This window comes from Sarcophilus harrisii, chromosome 2 (assembly GCF_902635505.1).
Source record: "Sarcophilus harrisii chromosome 2, mSarHar1.11, whole genome shotgun sequence".
NCBI classification, from domain to species: domain Eukaryota; kingdom Metazoa; phylum Chordata; class Mammalia; order Dasyuromorphia; family Dasyuridae; genus Sarcophilus; species Sarcophilus harrisii.
Genome location: NC_045427.1, coordinates 355,049,688 through 355,067,311, shown reverse-complemented (window position 1 = coordinate 355,067,311; position 17,624 = coordinate 355,049,688). Strand labels below are relative to the sequence as shown.

The 17,624-nt window shown below is 32.6% G+C and overlaps 1 protein-coding gene across 5 annotated transcripts in view; it reads right to left on the bottom strand.

The window, feature by feature from the left end:
• Positions 1 to 17,624, bottom strand: part of PPP1R13B (protein phosphatase 1 regulatory subunit 13B) — a 120,081-nt gene that overhangs the window by 15,941 nt on the left and 86,516 nt on the right. For 2 of the 5 annotated variants that reach the window (XM_031953156.1, XM_031953155.1), the window contains exons 5-10: positions 12,663 to 12,764; positions 10,787 to 10,961; positions 7,476 to 7,672; positions 6,070 to 6,234; positions 2,800 to 2,980; positions 914 to 1,027 (exon numbers count right to left, since the gene is read on the bottom strand). In XM_031953156.1, coding sequence (XP_031809016.1) covers positions 914 to 1,027; positions 2,800 to 2,980; positions 6,070 to 6,234; positions 7,476 to 7,672; positions 10,787 to 10,961; positions 12,663 to 12,764 — 934 coding nt within the window. Of the gene's footprint in view, positions 1 to 913; positions 1,028 to 2,799; positions 2,981 to 6,069; positions 6,235 to 7,475; positions 7,673 to 10,786; positions 10,962 to 12,662; positions 12,765 to 16,799; positions 17,376 to 17,624 lie in introns of those variants that run through there. The other 3 variants (XM_031953159.1, XM_031953158.1, XM_031953157.1) reach the window with 3 other exon arrangements.

The following is a 17,624-nucleotide window of genomic DNA, read 5'->3' as shown; positions in this document are numbered from 1 at the left end:
TATCTGAAATGTTATATATTTACATGTTAGAGGAATTCCATAAATTCAGGGATATTATCTTATTGAATCTTTCTACTTTTAACCGACCTAGCATAGTGCTCTGAACATAACAGATTCTCTAAATAGTTGCTAAGTAAATGATAAAAATCCACAGTTTAATTATACATACCATTGCCTGCTATATGCCAAAGACTAAGAAATGTTCTTTGCAGTACCTAGTGAAGAAATTCATAAATGTTTGCTTTTATTGTAGTAGAACTGTAATTATTCAAATTCTGAAATGATCAAATTAAAACAGTTCCAGCTACCAAGTAAAAATTGTGCACAGCACAATGAAAAGAATTATATAATGGCATGATATTAACACCTGTCCATTCTTTTAAGGATTTCCCTCAAAAGCAACCATGATTTAGCTGTTTACAATACCTTATTGCACTTGGATAGCTTCATGAAGCTAGAAATGATGTTAAGTATTAATCAATAATTATATTCTATACTTTGGAGCATAAACTCAAGAACTGAAACAATCATGGCCAATAACATGTAATTTATATGTATGAGCCTCACAGATGATTTTTTCAGTTACCAGTTATACCTAAGGCTATATGAAAACCCAAATTTCAAGTTTAGTAAATTCTACTTTCTAACCAAGTCTCTGTCCTATCTTAATATCCATGTTCAATTAGTGAAGTCCTACTTGTCTCTCACAATGTGCTTGCTTTTAATCTAAGATATCTGATGATTTAATTTCACTAAATTTCATTCATATGTTTGCTCTTATTTTTCTAAAAAACGTGTCAAGTTTCAGTAAGCACAAGACTTTTATCAGTTTAGAAAGAAAAAAAATGACTGTTAATTTAGCACAAATGAGAGATGATCATAAGCCTCTCCCAATATTCTCTGATTAACATACAGTTTACAAACTGCATTGCAGAGTTTGCAGAATGATGCGAAGAGCTGTAGTCAGGTCCAACATCAAGATCTGACACTGTCCATGAACTAGGCCCCTGGTGTTTACTATGACCATCTGTGTAACAAAAGAGTTAAAAAAAGCAGGAATCAAAAACTAGTACCCCTAATTGCCAAGGTTTTTTTCATCATGGATTCATAATTAGTTAAAAACTTATTCAGGACTTTCCAGAGTCATTCTACTCCAATCATTTTTACGTAGATTACCTAAAGCTAATTCACATTAATCATAACAGAAAGATTAAGTCTTGTGATTAACTTCTAAAGCAGAAATGCAAAATAAGAATTGTTGTGGCTCAGTGGCTTTGTCTATCTTTTTCCTCTGTGGAAGGAATATTATAATATAGGACATGAAAAAGAAATGAACCAGCTTCCATTAGATTTTACCTTAGAAGTGCTTAACATTTAAAAAAAAGAGATATATTGATAAAGAGGGAGTCAGGAAGACATCAAATTATTGATTGATTAGTTGCTATCACATAAAAAACACTCACCTTCTCTTAATGCTTATTTACCCAGTTTTTCATTGAAGAGAAAGACAGTTTTAGTTTTTAATCTTTGCCCAAGCACCAGGAATTTTTTGAGTAAGTGAAGGATATGGTCAGCCTGTACCTGAGTAATAAATTCTGACAGCTGTCAGAAGGATGGACCGGAAGAGTGTGAAGCTTGAGGCAAAGAGATCAAATAGGATGCTGTACACTGGTGTAGGTAAGAGATAGTAAGGCCTAAATCAGAGCGATATCTGTGGTGGGAGAGAGAAGGATGAGAGAAGCATACAAGAGATGCTACTGAGGTATCTTTGGTGAGCCTTGGGTAGTTCGCTGGATATGGGGGTGAAGGAGGAGTCTGGAATGACTCCACGGTTTTGAAAATAGGAACCTGTTGGGGAATTAGGTGGCGCAGTGGATAGAGCACCAGCCCTGAAGTCAGGAGGACCTGAGTTCAAATCTGGTCTCAGACACTTAACACTTCCTAGCTGTGTGACCCTGGGCAAGTCACTTGACCCCAAATGCCTCAGCAAAAAATTAAAAAAAGAAAAAAGAAAAGAAAATCACTGATAGCAGAATGGAAGATGGGTGACAGCAAGTGTGGCAGGGAAATGTATCAGTAGCTATTACAATAATCCAGATATGATGTGATGAGGGCCTATATTAGAATGGTGGCAGTGTCACAGGAGAGGAAGTGGCACCTTTGAAAGATCTTTCAAAGATGAAATTGGCAGGCATTGGCAAGTGCTCTAGGGAGGGCAAGGGAGAAGAAGAGTATGGAGTCCAAGATGTGAATCTGTCAGACTGGAGAATGGTGCTGCCATCCATAGGAATAGGAAATGTAGAAGGTGGAGGGTTTAGGAGGAAGGAGAACTACTGTGGTTTTATACATGTCGAGTTTAAATGTTTACTCATCATCTAGTTCAAGATGTCAGATGAAGACATTCCATATGCATGTTACTCTAGAAGCATAATTAGCCACAGGAAAAAAAAAAAAAAAAAAAACAAGGAAAAAAAATAATAATAGGACTATAGTTATAATGAGGAGGGACTTTAGAGGCCATTGAACCCAATCTCATTTTACAAGTGAGGAAACTGAGCCACAGAGATGTTAAGTTACTTGCCCTGAATCACACAGCTAGTAAGCATCTGAAACAGGAGTTGAGCCTAGGTCTTCCTGAATTCTATCCATTACTCCACAACTAATATGTAACAAAAAACAAGAAATCTACACCTCAGAATCAGGAATAATGAAGATGCCATTTAAAATCTCCATTTGTAGACATATATAATTACCCTCTTAACAGTTTCAGGATTTTCCCTAGTAAGTCAATTCTCTTACCAGACTTAGATCTTCCATGACCTGCATTTGAAGCAATAGTAAGAGACTGTGGCTTTACTGGGTCACCTGGTACAGAATAGTTTCCAGCACTAGGAACTTGTATATAAGGCCCCACTGCTGCTATTCTTCCAGATGCACTCAAGGATGACTGTGGTGATGATGTTCCATTAACCCGATTTAACTATATGAAAAAAGGAAAGAGGAATGAGCAGTGTGAACTCAAAATACTAGGTTGATAATAGACTGTTAATCTACTTCTAAACCTTTCCATAGTAATAATGGCCATTTTATACTTAAAAATTCATGTATATTTAGAAATATTAAGTAGTAATCATTAGAACATATTGTGATTTGCATGGGAATATAATCTGATGAAACAAAATAAAATTCCTCCTTTCTGTAATTACAGTGGGAAAAGCCCTTTAAAAAAAGAAGTCTCTTAAAACTAAATCAGCAACAGGGATATTGTTATAAGCTCAATAATTTATAAATAAGTTTTGTTTATTTTTTAAAAATTTGCTTTTATATATATTCTTGTTGCTGTTTGTATATATGAAGTCTTATGATTTGAAACAAACCTTTGAAAATGAGCTTTTAAAAAAAAGTATGATTTTTAAAGAAAAAAATTCCCTCAGTGATAGAATATTGGTCATGATAATAAAAGTCGTTTCTTTATTCTCTAAATAAATAGCTATCTTCCATCACAAATTTATGGTTTTCTTCTGAGATCTAATTTACTGCAAAATACTCCACATTTATAAGCAACAACATAATGGGATAAAATAATATCTCATGAGTCACATGACTACTTTCAAACATTACGTCTACAGGCAATCTTTAAAAAAGAGAACCATTTTTCTGTCATCATAATGATATAAATTTTTTGATAACTGAAAAAAATCAGTAAGAACATGCATTTTAAGTCCACAGGCTAATTCTTCATAGTAACACTATTATTAACACACAAAAAGATAAAAAGGCAATCATCTAGAATAAGAAGACTCTTGAAAATTTACCATTGATGTTGAAGCCTTTTGCTAAATTAAAAAAAAAAAAAAAAAAAAAAAAATGGATCAAGATTCCTGAAAACGTTTTGAAAATATCTCAAAACATAAAGCAAATCACTAAGTATTGGCAAAGGTCACCTGACAATAATATGCAGAAAAGCAGCAACTACATTACTTGTCCTGTCCTGCAGCTTATCCATTTCAACTTTTTCAATCTTTAAGACTAACTCACCCAATCCACCAAACCTAATTTCTCTTCCTTTCTTCCCTCATCCATTCTCTCCCCTATCCACCATAGCTATTTTTTATTTTTTAATTTCTGTTGGAATTTTTTAGTTGACGTTATTGAAAAAGATTTCACATATCTGATTGAGTCTACATTTGTAACTAAATCTTAGTAGCAAAGATGAAGGGCAAGGGAAAAAGCAAGTAACTGTGGGTAGGAGTTGAAGAAGAGGGCCATTGAAGTCTAAGACAATGTCCTAAGTCATCAGGCCTCTTTTTGCTTTGCTAAGCAAAGATGTTGCATTATTTCAAAAATAAATAAATACCTAATGCATATATGATGTCCTTTACATAAAGTAAGTTTAGATCATCATGTGATTTATAGTGACAAAAAGGACAATATTTTCTATTTGAAATGTATGAAAAGTATTTGAAAAGTGAATAAAAGTTTGTTTGGCAGCAAAAAAACCCCTGAAGTTGTAGCATTCCAAATGGTAATGATAAATTGATAAGTTACTCGAATCCTCTTCATCATCAGAATCTATCCCTTTAATATAATTTTTCTGTCTAATGATATATAATATATAATAATGTCAACTTCAAACAAAAGTACTGATGCACAATTGTGTCTTTCTGATTCAGCTATAATTCTCATTCCAGAATTAAAAAGCAAGTAATTGCCCAATGCCAGATCTTTTCAAATTTAAGCTTAACATCTTCAGAATCAAGAAAACCACTGATTTCTTTCCTCTCTCCTTTAAATCCTGTATTCATGTCAAGGACACATCAAGCATTAGAAACTACTGGGACAAAGATGTTGGAATCAATACAACAAGCTTTTCAACTAGAGGAGGACTAACAACATCAAAATTCTGTTCTTTTGCCTTCAAAGGAACTGCCTACTAGTTTTGAGACTTTAACATATTTAACACTTAAAACAACAAAGAGCTTTGGAGACATCAGTGAAGATTTACAAAATCCAATTATGCCCACCTGACCATAAAAAAGTTATCATCTATATTTTATATTGAATTATGAATTATGAAATTTGTTTCCATGGGATTTGTATAGATTATTCACTCTGGAAGCACTCCAAGATTCAGCATCAATTGTATTTATCAATTGTCTTACCACAATCATATATTCTTCCTATAGTAACAAGAGTCATCATCACAGTGAAGAGTTCCTATATTTGAAAGCATACAGAAGTTACCTGAAGAGAAGCTCTGTATATCTCAGCTATTTCTTTTGGATTTTCCCAAGATTAAGAACACAGACAGCATCTTTATAACTACAAGAAAAATCTGTAATTTTTTTTGCCTAGAATATCCTTAATAGTAAGCCTTTATCAAAGAAATAAGTATTAAATATGTCATTGTTCAAACTGTTCATATTTCTTGGTATCCTCCAAAAGCACAGTCAACCTCATTCTGCACTTCCTGCATAGCCAAAGATATAATGCCAAGCCACTAACCTGGGAGGATATGTAAGTTGGTGGCAGAGCAACTACTAGTGGTGGAAGCTGAAGGATACTTCTCCTAGGGGAAAGGACACTGGTAACCTGGGTGCCACTAATTCTCTGCTACATGCAATTCTTTACACTTACTCCACACAAGAGGAAATGAAAATAAAAGATTTTGTCCTCAGTGTAAAGTAGTGTTTATGAGTACCACTTTGAAGCATTCTCTTTTCTGATAGAGAAGATAGATATCAAGGGAGAAAAATGTATCAATAGCAAAGGGAATATTGGAACAGAATAACCACGGCAGAGAAGGGCCAGAGTACATGCCAAGTCAGAGGAAAAAAGAAATACAAGGTGCTTTAGCCAGTGGTTTCAGATGCTATATTACCATTAATAACCTTTACTACCAGGCTCTGCTACTTGAACTCTTATGGCTTTGAGGTTCCTTAAGCCTCCACAGACAAATGAGCACTTAGAAATAATTTTTACTAACTGGAGAATAAAAATAAGAGGTAATTTAATTTAAAAAAAAAAAGTGTAATTTGGATATGGGCCTTTTGTAAAAGTTTATCTTACAGGAATGTTTTCTTTTTGACGTGCCTGAATTTTTTTTCCATAAAGACGCTCACGCAGTTCATTGATTCGTTTGTCCATCATAGCAACCTCCATATTACGTTTATTTAAAAGTTCCTTCTGCTGCTGAAGTTTCGAATTCTGTTCCTGATTAAGCTGATTCCGAATCTTAAAAAAAAAATTTTAAAAATGGGGGGAGAGGGGTTACAATTTTTGTAATTTTAATTTAAAAAGATTATTAAATCTTCATTTCCATGAGAAATTTTTTTAAACTAAAGATTATTAAATTCTGGTATATCTCATGCCTACATTAAGTGTCTAGGTATATACATGTATAGAAGTAATTGATATGTTATCTGTTTCATATTTATGTGACTGGAAGTCAACAGATTCCCAAAGAAGAGATCTCTTGAGTATTCACATAGCTGACAAAACACAAGACAAGCACTCAAAATACAAGCCACGTGAAAAATGATCTAGATATTTTGGTAATTTTTACATAATGACTTGTCCATTGGGTCTGTATCATGTGAAACAATCATAACAGAATTCTTTTTGCTAATCAATCTACTCATTTATATACAACATTGAACTGCTTCATACTGCCTCTTACTCTCTATGGAGAAAATACAATATTATACAAATTCCATTATATGTAAGACAAAAATTTTCCACAATGGTCACATACAACAGTAAAACCCTCACCTCTCCTAACAAACAAAAGATATCATGATTCCCGCTCCTTTCTTTTGCTATGTCTATTATTTTAATTCATTTCAACAAACACTTAAGTACCTACTACATGCAAAGCACTAGAAATGCAAAAACAACACTATTTGCTAAATATTTTAACTCAATTTGCAAGCTATGATGAAGATATACATTTTATGAAAAACAAAATGGTAAAGCAATTAATTTTAAATAATTGCTTTTAAAAAACATTCCTCATGATTTATTCAAATTTAGTGGCTGATTTCTTAGACTATAGTTACATTAAACTTTACATGGAGACTTTGGTACCATATGCTTTTATGTTTTTATATTGCTAAACAGTAAATCAGAGTCACTGTAGAATTTTATACAGTCAGCATGGGAATCTGGAAGATCTGGTTTCAATTGCTACCTCTAATACATACTACCTAGTTGATTCTGGGCCAATCACTTCATTTATCAATGCCTCAAGCCAATCTCTCTAGGACTTTGAGTTTCAGATAAAGAGAGTTTCTACATTCAGAAATCATAGATCTGGCCCAAACAAACCCAAGAAAATCCATTAGATTCATTATTCTAAACAAACCACCTTGTGAGAATTTGTTCCTAAGTGAGCACCCTTAGCTCAGCTCCAGTGTGCTGGAGTCATCATCTTCAGCATCACTCACTACACAAATAGAAAAACTCCAACAGGTTACCTGAAGCTCTTGGTATAATCTTTTCAATTCCACTGCAGCAGGGCCACTCAATCTGCCATTATATGACTGAAATCCATTGAGTTTCCCTTTCTTTAAATCCTCCAACTGTTGACTGAGCTGATCCACTCTTAGAATTGCAGTTTGTACTTCCTGCTTCTTTTCCTGGAACATGGCACTGAACCTTTCAATTTCAGCAGCTGCAATGCCCCCAACCCCAAGGGAAAAAATTCAATGAAAATATGTAATAAAAAAGAATCAACACAAGCTTTGAAAGAAATTTTCATGGAAGCAAAGAAGCAGCTGATTTAAAATTCATGAATCAAGCAATTAGACTATCATTGACATTCAACATCCTAATCTCTATGTATGATATAATTTTATGCATATATTTGATCTTAATTCTTGAATATCTCCACTATAGTAAAAGCATAAAATGGATGATTTTTTTTTTTTTTTTTTTTTTTTTTGCTGAGACTCTTGGGGTTAAGTGACCTCCCCAGGTTCACACAGCCAGGAAGTGTTAAGTGTATAAGATCAAATTTGAACTCAGTCCCCTGATTTCAGGGCTATTGCTCTATCCACTGCGCCACCTAGCTGCCCCAAATGGATGATTAAAAAAAAAAAAAAACCAAAAAACACTTTTCTATCAGATTTAAAAACATGTTTTGCTTTTGAAACATATTTAATTATCCTTTCCTTAAGTTCATTAGAAGCAGAAGGGGTCAGTCCAAAAAGCATAGTTGTGTCAAGCCAATATTGAGTCACACCATGAAAAAAAATCAGAAAAAAAAACCAGAAAATTACAACTTTCACAATAACAGATATTAAACAATTAACAATCGGGCATGGGGTACTGATTATACAAAATTTAAAGTATTTCTGCACAAAAGGCAGTTAGATTAAGATGAGATAGATGAAGGAATAGAAGAGATTTAGAAGAAAAATCTCTGCATTGACTATGCCTGATTGAGTCTGACTTATTTATAAGGAAATGACCCATAAGACTGAATCATTTTGCCCAATACTAAAGGAGTCCCAAGACACAAAACAGTTTTGAAAACAATACAACTATTAATTACCATCCTAAATTCCTTATGATTCTAGAAATACAAATTAAAATTTTCAAGTATCATCTTACACCCATTAAGCTAGTAAAGCTGGGGAAACTGCATTGTTGGAGAAGCTGTGCAAAGCAAGCATATTTATTCACCGTGGAGGAAACTATGAATTGGCCCAGTGGGGGCAACTAAATAGCACAATGGATATAAAACACTCCTAGAGCCAGGAGGCACTGAGTTCAATACTAAGGAATGGTTATATTAAACCATTAATATAATAGAATATTAGGGTACCATAAGGCATGAGGAATATGAAATAGAGAAACTTGGGAAAATCTGTATTAAAAAATGCAAAGTGAAGAAAAGAAAGCCAAAGAACCTGCTATTTTATTTGTATTAGGAACTCCTGGGCAATGAAGTTCCACTCTGGAGGCAGGTGACCAGCACCTTTTCTATAACTCAGAGGAATCTACAGTGTTATACTAATCTAACTGCATTTTGTATTGGGGAAGTAATTTGCCAAGATCACACAGCAACAATATTAGAGAAGGGATTTAAAACACGCCTTCCTAGCTTTGAAATGGGTTTTCTATCCATTACACTGTCAATATGGAAAAACAAAATTGCTTCATGTTAGTACCAAGAGGTACTAAAAAGTACAAAAGGTAATTCAAAAAAGACATTGTTTTCAGGTAATGTGTTTTATTAGGAAATTTGTCATGAGTATCAAATTTTCTTTTCTTTTTTTCTGTGTAACAATAGAACCTTTATTTGAAGGAGTATGTGACAAATTACAACAAAGAGAAGGAAGAAATGCTCAATTTTTATCTTGCTTTTTCCTTCAAAATAGCTGAACAAAAATAGCTAAAGTGAAATTTTTAAATAAAATAAATAAGGAGATAGAAACAAACATTTGGATTCTATCAATTAAATTCTGTCAATTAGTCAGGATAAGCTATAATTTTTGTGTACAGAAAAATAAACCTTGCAGATATGATTATTGGTAAATTTTTGAATCATAATTCTTTAATGTGTAAAATCATTTTATTTATTTATTTTGTATTTTTTCCCAGTAAATTTATTTTTAATACACAATGCTTTATGAATCATATTGGGAAAGAAAAATCAGAGCAAAAGGGAAAAACTGCAGAAGATATATTAAAGAAAAAAAAAAAAACCACACACACACAAAAAAACAGACAAAAGAAGTGAACATAGCATGTATTGATTTACATTCAGTCCCCTTAGTTCTTTTTGTGGATACAGATAGCATTTTGCTTTGGCTTACTGAATCACTGAGGAAAACCAAGTCTTTCATAGTTGGCCATCACACATTCTTGCTGTCATTGTATACAATGTATTCTTGGTTCTATGTATTTTCCTCAGTTCATGTAAATCTTTGTAGGCCTTTCCAAAATAAGCTTGTTCATCATTTTTTATAGAACAATAATATTCCATTATTTTCATATACCACAACTTGTTCAGCCATTTTCCCAACTGATGAGCATCAATTCATTTTCCAATTCTTTGTTGCCACAAAGAGATGCTACAAACATTTTTGTGCATGTGGGTCCTTTTCCCTCCTTCATGATTTCCTTGGATATAGACCCAGTAATATGCACAGTTTTATAGCCCTTTCAGCACAGTTCAAATTGCTGTCCAGAATGATTGGATCATTTCTCAGTAAGAATTGAATTTTCAAAGAGAGTTTGATAATATTTTACCTGTGACTAGTGAAACCTGAAGATTTTACCAAGAGTTTCATTGTGATACTGTTCACAAAGAAAGCCTTGGATTACTTAACCAAAAGGTTTCTAGTTACTAATGTAATTAAAACATCTTATTAAGTATTGACATTTTGTCTTATGAGATAGCCCAAAAGAATGGAACCTAAGAATAAATTTAATGAATGTTAGAAGTTGAAAAGATCTTAGGATAGTATTTTTAGCTGAAAGGGACCTTAGAAATATCCTAGTCCAACCCCCTTTTTTAATCAATAAAAAGACTAAGACCCAGATGTGATATTTCCAAGATCAGAAAGTTAACAAATGTACACTCGGAATGTAAATCCACTCTATCATGGTATGTTAGCTAATGCCCAATCACTAGTCTCATTAAAAAGAAAAAGGAAAAAAAAATCCAGTTATGAAAATTGTCTCATAAAACTAACTTTACTTTAGATATAAGTAAATGAAAAGAAAAAAGAAAATGCCTAATCCCTGGTGTCTCTGAATTAGAAAACATCATACTTACACAGATTGCCATTCATGATTTTGCTATAGTCCACTTGACCTCTCATAGCACGGATTTTCTTCAGTTTATTCTCCTGGGCCTCAACTCTTTCTTTAAGTTTCTGAAGCTTTTCATTTTCAGAAATAGACTGCTGCTGGCGACGTTCTTGTTGCTTTAGAAAATGCAAACGTTGCTCCTGATATAGGGAAAATAGAAAAAAAGTGTAATTTTGATATGTTTTCTTAAGTTAAATTATTATTTATGCAACAACTAAAATAATTAATTACAGGGTCAACCATATACATGAAAGAAATGCCAAGAGCATTACTGAAGCTGTGTTAAGAGTACAGGAAAACTGAATTATTTATTTAGGTATAGGAAAGGAACAATTTTAAGGATTTAATTAGTATAAACTGACTTATGAAAAAACAATGAACATACAATAATAATTTCTGTGAGGAACTTTAAAAAAAACCTAGGGAAAATGTTATTTTAAATATAGTCAATTCCAACTCATATTCATATAATTTACTAAAACAATTTCATCTACATTCATTCTAACACATCTGTTAAGATTCCTCCAACATTAATTTCCTGCTTTTAGTAACATGTTTCCTGCTGTTGCAAAATAGTTCCCAAAACATTGCTCAATTTCCCAAAGGAAATGAAGAAGCTGAAGATTTTTTGACTTGAAAAAGATAAGATTGACTACAAAATAACTTCTAATTTGCTAAGAACTACTAAAGAAACAAGAATGTATCATTTGTTCCAGATGAGTTCCAGAAGAAGTTAACAAACACAGCTTAAAATTGCTTTACATTTTTATAAGGGCATAATACAAGTATAAAACATATACATAAATGACAATCAAAACAAGAAATCACCAACAATAGAAACTTTTCTATAATATCAAAATTTATTTCAGGATACTATTAACATTAAAAATTCAGTCTCCAAGTACACAAAATTTACCAATTTGAAGATGGGTTATGAAAAAAAATCAATGGTTTTACATATTTTAAAAAAAACTAACATTTGGGGCAGCTAGACTAGACTAGAGTAGCCCTGAAGTCAGGAGGACATGAGTTCAAATCTGGACTCAGACATTTAACATTTTCTATCTGTGTGACCCTGGGGCAAATCACTTAACCCCAAATGCCTCAGAATATTCATGTTTAATTTGCCAAATTTTTCAATTCTAAAAATCTAGGATAATTTTAAAAAAAATTAAAAAAAATAAGTATCTCCAAAGCGATAGGTTTATATTAAATTTATATTATTATTTATACAGAAGTAAAGAGTTCAGTAGATTTTAAAAAATCACCAAAGGACAAATATATTTCTCTTTAAAAATACTCTTCAGACTGAGGCAATAATTTGATTACGAACAAACCTTCAAAATGCTTTCAGAATGTTACAAAATCATATAATAAAATGTTCCTAACAAGTAACTTCTCTAGCCTGGGCTTTATCTTTTTCTTTTTTCAGTTTTTTGGCTTTATTAAAGATAGACGTCAATTCCTCCTTTCCCCCCTTCTTAGCTCTGTACCAGTCAGACAACCTCTTGTGCTTTTCATCATCCATTTTGTTAGTTTTCAACTGCACAATGCACAAACACCCTTTAAGACAGTTTCTTGTTCTGAATCTCATGATTGTGACAAAGGAGAAAAAAAAAATCATTTCAGAGGTGAAAATAAAGTTACAAAATGCTACGAAAAATAGCTATCAGTTCTAATGGTCAGATGCAGACCTCAGAAACCCTACTATGTCAGATGGCAGAAGGTAAAGTGACCTTATACTGACTATATATGTTGAGCACAATCATTCACATTCTTCATACCAATAAGTTATCAAAGGGCCTAAAATCTTTTTTTCCTATTTTCATCTCAAAACATACCTTGGCAACCAACATCTGCTGCTGGTTTTCAATTTGCTGCTGCTGCCGAGCAGCCATATCCTGGAGTTCTGAAAGTGTAAGTTCAACCCGGGGATTCCCAACCTGCAGTGAAAAGAATACTCATATTAAAACAGAAGTATATAAATGCTTAAAACTTCATGGTGTTAAGATTATAAACGCTAGCATTCTTAAATTAAAGCATGCTCTCCAGTACATTCTTTTCAGAAGATTGTGTTCAAATGCATGTTTGTGGTAATTAACTATGAAAAATAATAAAAAATATTCTCATTAACAGATGAATAACAAATATTATAGCCAAGAAATCTTATGAAAGATTTGACTCAATTAAATTTTTCAAAGCTTAATTATTATGATAATTTGTTTTAGGGTCTTAGAATGATTATTTCCCAAAATAATTTAAATATCCAACATCTGAAAATCAGTATTCAGCTCTTAGTATAGTATTCTAACCTCAAAAAAAAAAAAAAAAAAAAAAAGTGTTCTAAGGTTACTGAAACACCAAGTAGGTAGTGTTTTGTCCTAGAGAAAACAAACTTTAAAGCTTTTCTTTTAAACAGAACCATACTAAAATGAATCAATGAAAAAAAATAAAAATAAAAGAAAGACAATTATAGAAGAAAGCTTAAAAAAAAACTAAGTAAATTAAAGTATATTATAGAAGTAGGTCACATTTGACCTTGCTATAAGAAAATGACAGCTAGTATTTGGGGGGAAGAAACTCCCTCTGAATACATCACACATACCTCCCACTGCCAGGTTTCCCATCTATATATATTCCCCTTCAATTTATATCTTTTGCCCATAAAAGCAATGATTCTTTATACTGCTATTCCACATATTTCATCATCCTTTATAGTCACTCACATCCATCTCATTTCAAACTTCCATAACTATTGTCACACACTATTCTTTGAAATATGCTGAATATCTGCAGTGCCTTTGGAGTCTAAACATTCATGGCTTAAAGATAGTCACAGTAGTTTAGATTTGTACAACACAGTCTGAATCCCCTGGTTAGAAACAATTATATGGTGAAGCAGGTAGAGATGGGCTTAGAATCACTAGCAGTGTGACTCTGGTGCAACTCTATTAACCTGTTTGCTTCAGTTTCCTCAATTGTAAAATGAGGTTAATAATATCTAAGATCCAGAGTTGCTGTGAGAAATATTTGTAAAGAGCTTAGCACAATAGCTCGCACATAGTAGGCTTAACTTAATAAGAACTTATTTCTTTCATTCCTTTCTGCCTAAGTCTTTATTATAATAAAAATCCTTAAGGGCTTAACCAGTCTGAAATCATCTACCAAAATGGAACTTTCAAACCACTCCATACTGAAGACAGTTTACTACGCCAGCAAAAGAAAAAGCTAGCACTTCAGTCATTAAGGCTAAAAATCTATTTCTACTTTTAATATTAATATAAAAATACTAGTTTTAGAGATCACTCCAAATATGGCCTACATATATACATACAATGGAACTATGCCTTTCTGATCTTAAATACTAAGCTGGAATGTAGCCTCGATGTTTGACTTAGCCACTTCTAGGATTGCCATTTCAAATCATGTTCTTTTCACAGGAATTATTATTTAGCTTTGTTCTCTATTGTATGAACTGTAAAAACGGATTTTTTTTTAACCCAAATACACAACATTTATTCCTATTAAATTTCACTTTATTCAATTAAGCCTATTATTTTAGGTTGATAAACTTTTGAAAAATTATAAAACTCTATCAGTTATTCCTCCAAGCTTCTTTAACAATATTCCCCTCAAAATATTAGTTCCTTTAATAATCTGTAGTAATTTTATAAAACTTTTAACAACAAAAACTTGTCTTTAACCTTTAAAATTTTTCAACTTATGATTTTGGAGTATAAGGATATTTAAAAAATTATTTCCACTTAATAAATTGTAAATTTTTACATTTTACTTCTAACAATCTACATGTTTTAAAGGTTCAAGATGAATGTATAAATAAATCACTAGTGATTTATAATATCAAAAAGGGATTAAAAGTAACATGATGACATGGCCAGCATGACAGTGTATGACAATGTAAAAATAAAGACCAAAAACAAATGTAAACATTTTTAAGGCATAGAGAGAACCCAAGGAAAAACAGAAGGAATCAGACATACAAGCCACCTATGAAAAATTATATGTCGAATTTCTTAGTTAAAAAAAAAAAAAAAAAAAAAACAGTCACACATAATAGAAATTTACTTTAATACATGATCCTCTTATTCTATTATACTATGTATGTGGAAATATTAATTTTATTTAGTGGTGGTCAGAATTTCGAAGGAAAAAGCCAGTTTTCTATACCAAACACCAAATTGCCAAATGAGCAACATGAAAGAATACTCTCTTCAAAAAACAAAACAAAAAAAAAAAATCCTTTACTATTTTCCTATGAAGGTAATAGTCAAACTAAAATTTCAATGTTATTGGGATTCTTTAACACAGTCAATTAATTTTCATTCACTTATTAATTTGAAATTTTCCAGATGATATCAAGAGATCCCAATGGAATATTCTGGTTTTCCCTCTAGTCTTAACACAGCCATTTTCCTCATTTCCCCCCCTTATTATCCATATTCAAATAGAGATCTAGACAGGCTCCCTCACATTCTCTAATATAGTTCCCTTAGGATAAATGGTCAATCACATACAAGGTTATATCCTAATTATTAAATAAATGAGTGAAAAGATCACTTTTTTTCCCCTCTTGTAAGTCAACAGCAAATACCCCAATATGAAAAAGACAAAAAGAGGTAGGAAAAACTTTTACAAAACTGTAACAAATCTTCTAATGCTTCCTTCAGCACTATCTCTTTAGAGGTACAGAGACAAAAAGGAGTTAGCATTGCCGATTTAATTGACAGTTATTCATGGAAATGAATTCTTATTGTCAAGAGTCCTGGGCAACTCTACTCTAATGGCATTGCTCACTTTTATAACAATGTCTAGTCTGTTTTACTTAAGATCTAAATTATCCTGATTTGTTTGTTAAAAATAATAATAATAATAATAACTTATTTATTACCACTGTGAAAAGGGAGAAGACAATAAACACCCTGTCTACTCCTCCAAGAAATCACAACCATAATGGCAACAGTAGTAAATCACAGAATTGTTCTGGTTAATGTCACATTTCTAAATAGAAACTATTAATTCAATATGTCTTGAACTATAAAAATTAAAATAAGCTTTACTGTGCGCCTAACAGATTCGTGTATGTACGTGTATGTAAATAAACTTGTTATGCTACTTATTTATCTGCTAAATGCTTGACTAAAATATAATTAATGATACTTTTAGACATCAAGCTCTTGCAGTAATCTTCCACGAATGTAATGCTGCTATACCAAAATGTACATTCTTCTGTCCTTGTAAAACTATCTGTTAAGCTTCATAGGAAATCCACTTCAAAGGAAAAAAGTCTTGAACTTAGAAAAAAAAGAGTTTGAAAAACAGCATCCTAAGAAAGCAGGTAGGAACATGACATATCAAGCAAGAAATAACAGATGGATTGAATGGTACATGTTAATAAATTCACAATACTCAAAAAAAGAGCTGACTTAGTAGTTTCTCTAAGAAGAGCTTATGGAAAAATAAACATCATTCAGGAGGAGAAAGCATGGAAAGTTAATATGCTAAGTGTGTGTATGTTTTAAGTGAATGAATGTATGAATACTAGCCACTGATACTGCTTTGCAAAAGCAGTGAAAACCAAAGATTTCTGTTGTTTAAAGTACTGTTTTCTAGTACTGATTCAATTGTTACAGTCATGTCCAACTGTGTCTATTTATGGAATTTTCTTGGCAAAGATACTGGAGTGGTTTGCCATTTCCTTCTCCAGTTCATTTTACTGATGAGGAAACTGAGACAAATAGGGTAACGTGACTCACCCCAGGGTCACACAGCCAGGAAATGTCTGAAGCCAGATTTGAACTCACAAAGATGACTTCAGATGCAGCATTTTATCCACTGCATCACCTAGCTGCCCTGTCTTCTGGGACAATACTACATTAATTCCAGGTCTTGGGTATGGCTTGGTTTTCATTTTCCTAGGGTCAGATAACATGGGTTTAAGTCCCAATTCTGACACTTACTACTTTTGTGATGTTTGTCCATGTTCCCCCAAAAGGTTGCCACAGAATGTCTACCTAACATACTAACATACTACAGGCCTTCCTCACATTTTCCTGTCGTGAAGGTGTAACAATGGAACATTCTTGTTATGGAAGGTCAGGATGGGATGATATGGGACAGGAAGGGGAGAGGAGAGGCGTGAAGAAGACTGACACAAATCTTTGTTTTTTTGTTTTGTTTTCATTACCAGACCTCCATTCACTTGTGTAGTTGTACTTCTAGGGCTATAGCTGTCTAGATTGTAGGAGCACAAAATTACATGGCCCATGCTATTAAGTTGGCTCCAGCCATATTTCATATTCCTCTCCCTCCAATTTCTTGCCCTGCTGATATTTCTTCTATCCTAGTCTCATTCCTCTTTATCTCTTTCTATGCAATCAGATCTACAATCAATATTTCTATTAATATTAGATAGATCATGTCAAATCCCATGGCACAGCTTCATTCAACAGCCCCTCCAACTTCCCAAACAAAAAAGGTTTTATCCTTTCCTTTTTACCACTTTCCCATTTGTGCTATCTCCTCTATTAGAATATAAACTATTTGACAACTAGGATGATTACATTTTTGTACTTGTATCCTCAGCCTGTAGCACAGTGCTTCACAAATACTAGGCACATAATAAAAATTACTTTCATTTATTTCAGAGCCTGTCTTCTTTCCACACTTCTTCCCCCTTTTATAGGTTTTCACATAGAAATGTAAATAGATATGTTAATCACAATTTGTTATTATTACATATTATTTTCTATGTACTAAAATAGATCATCATGATTATAAGATCT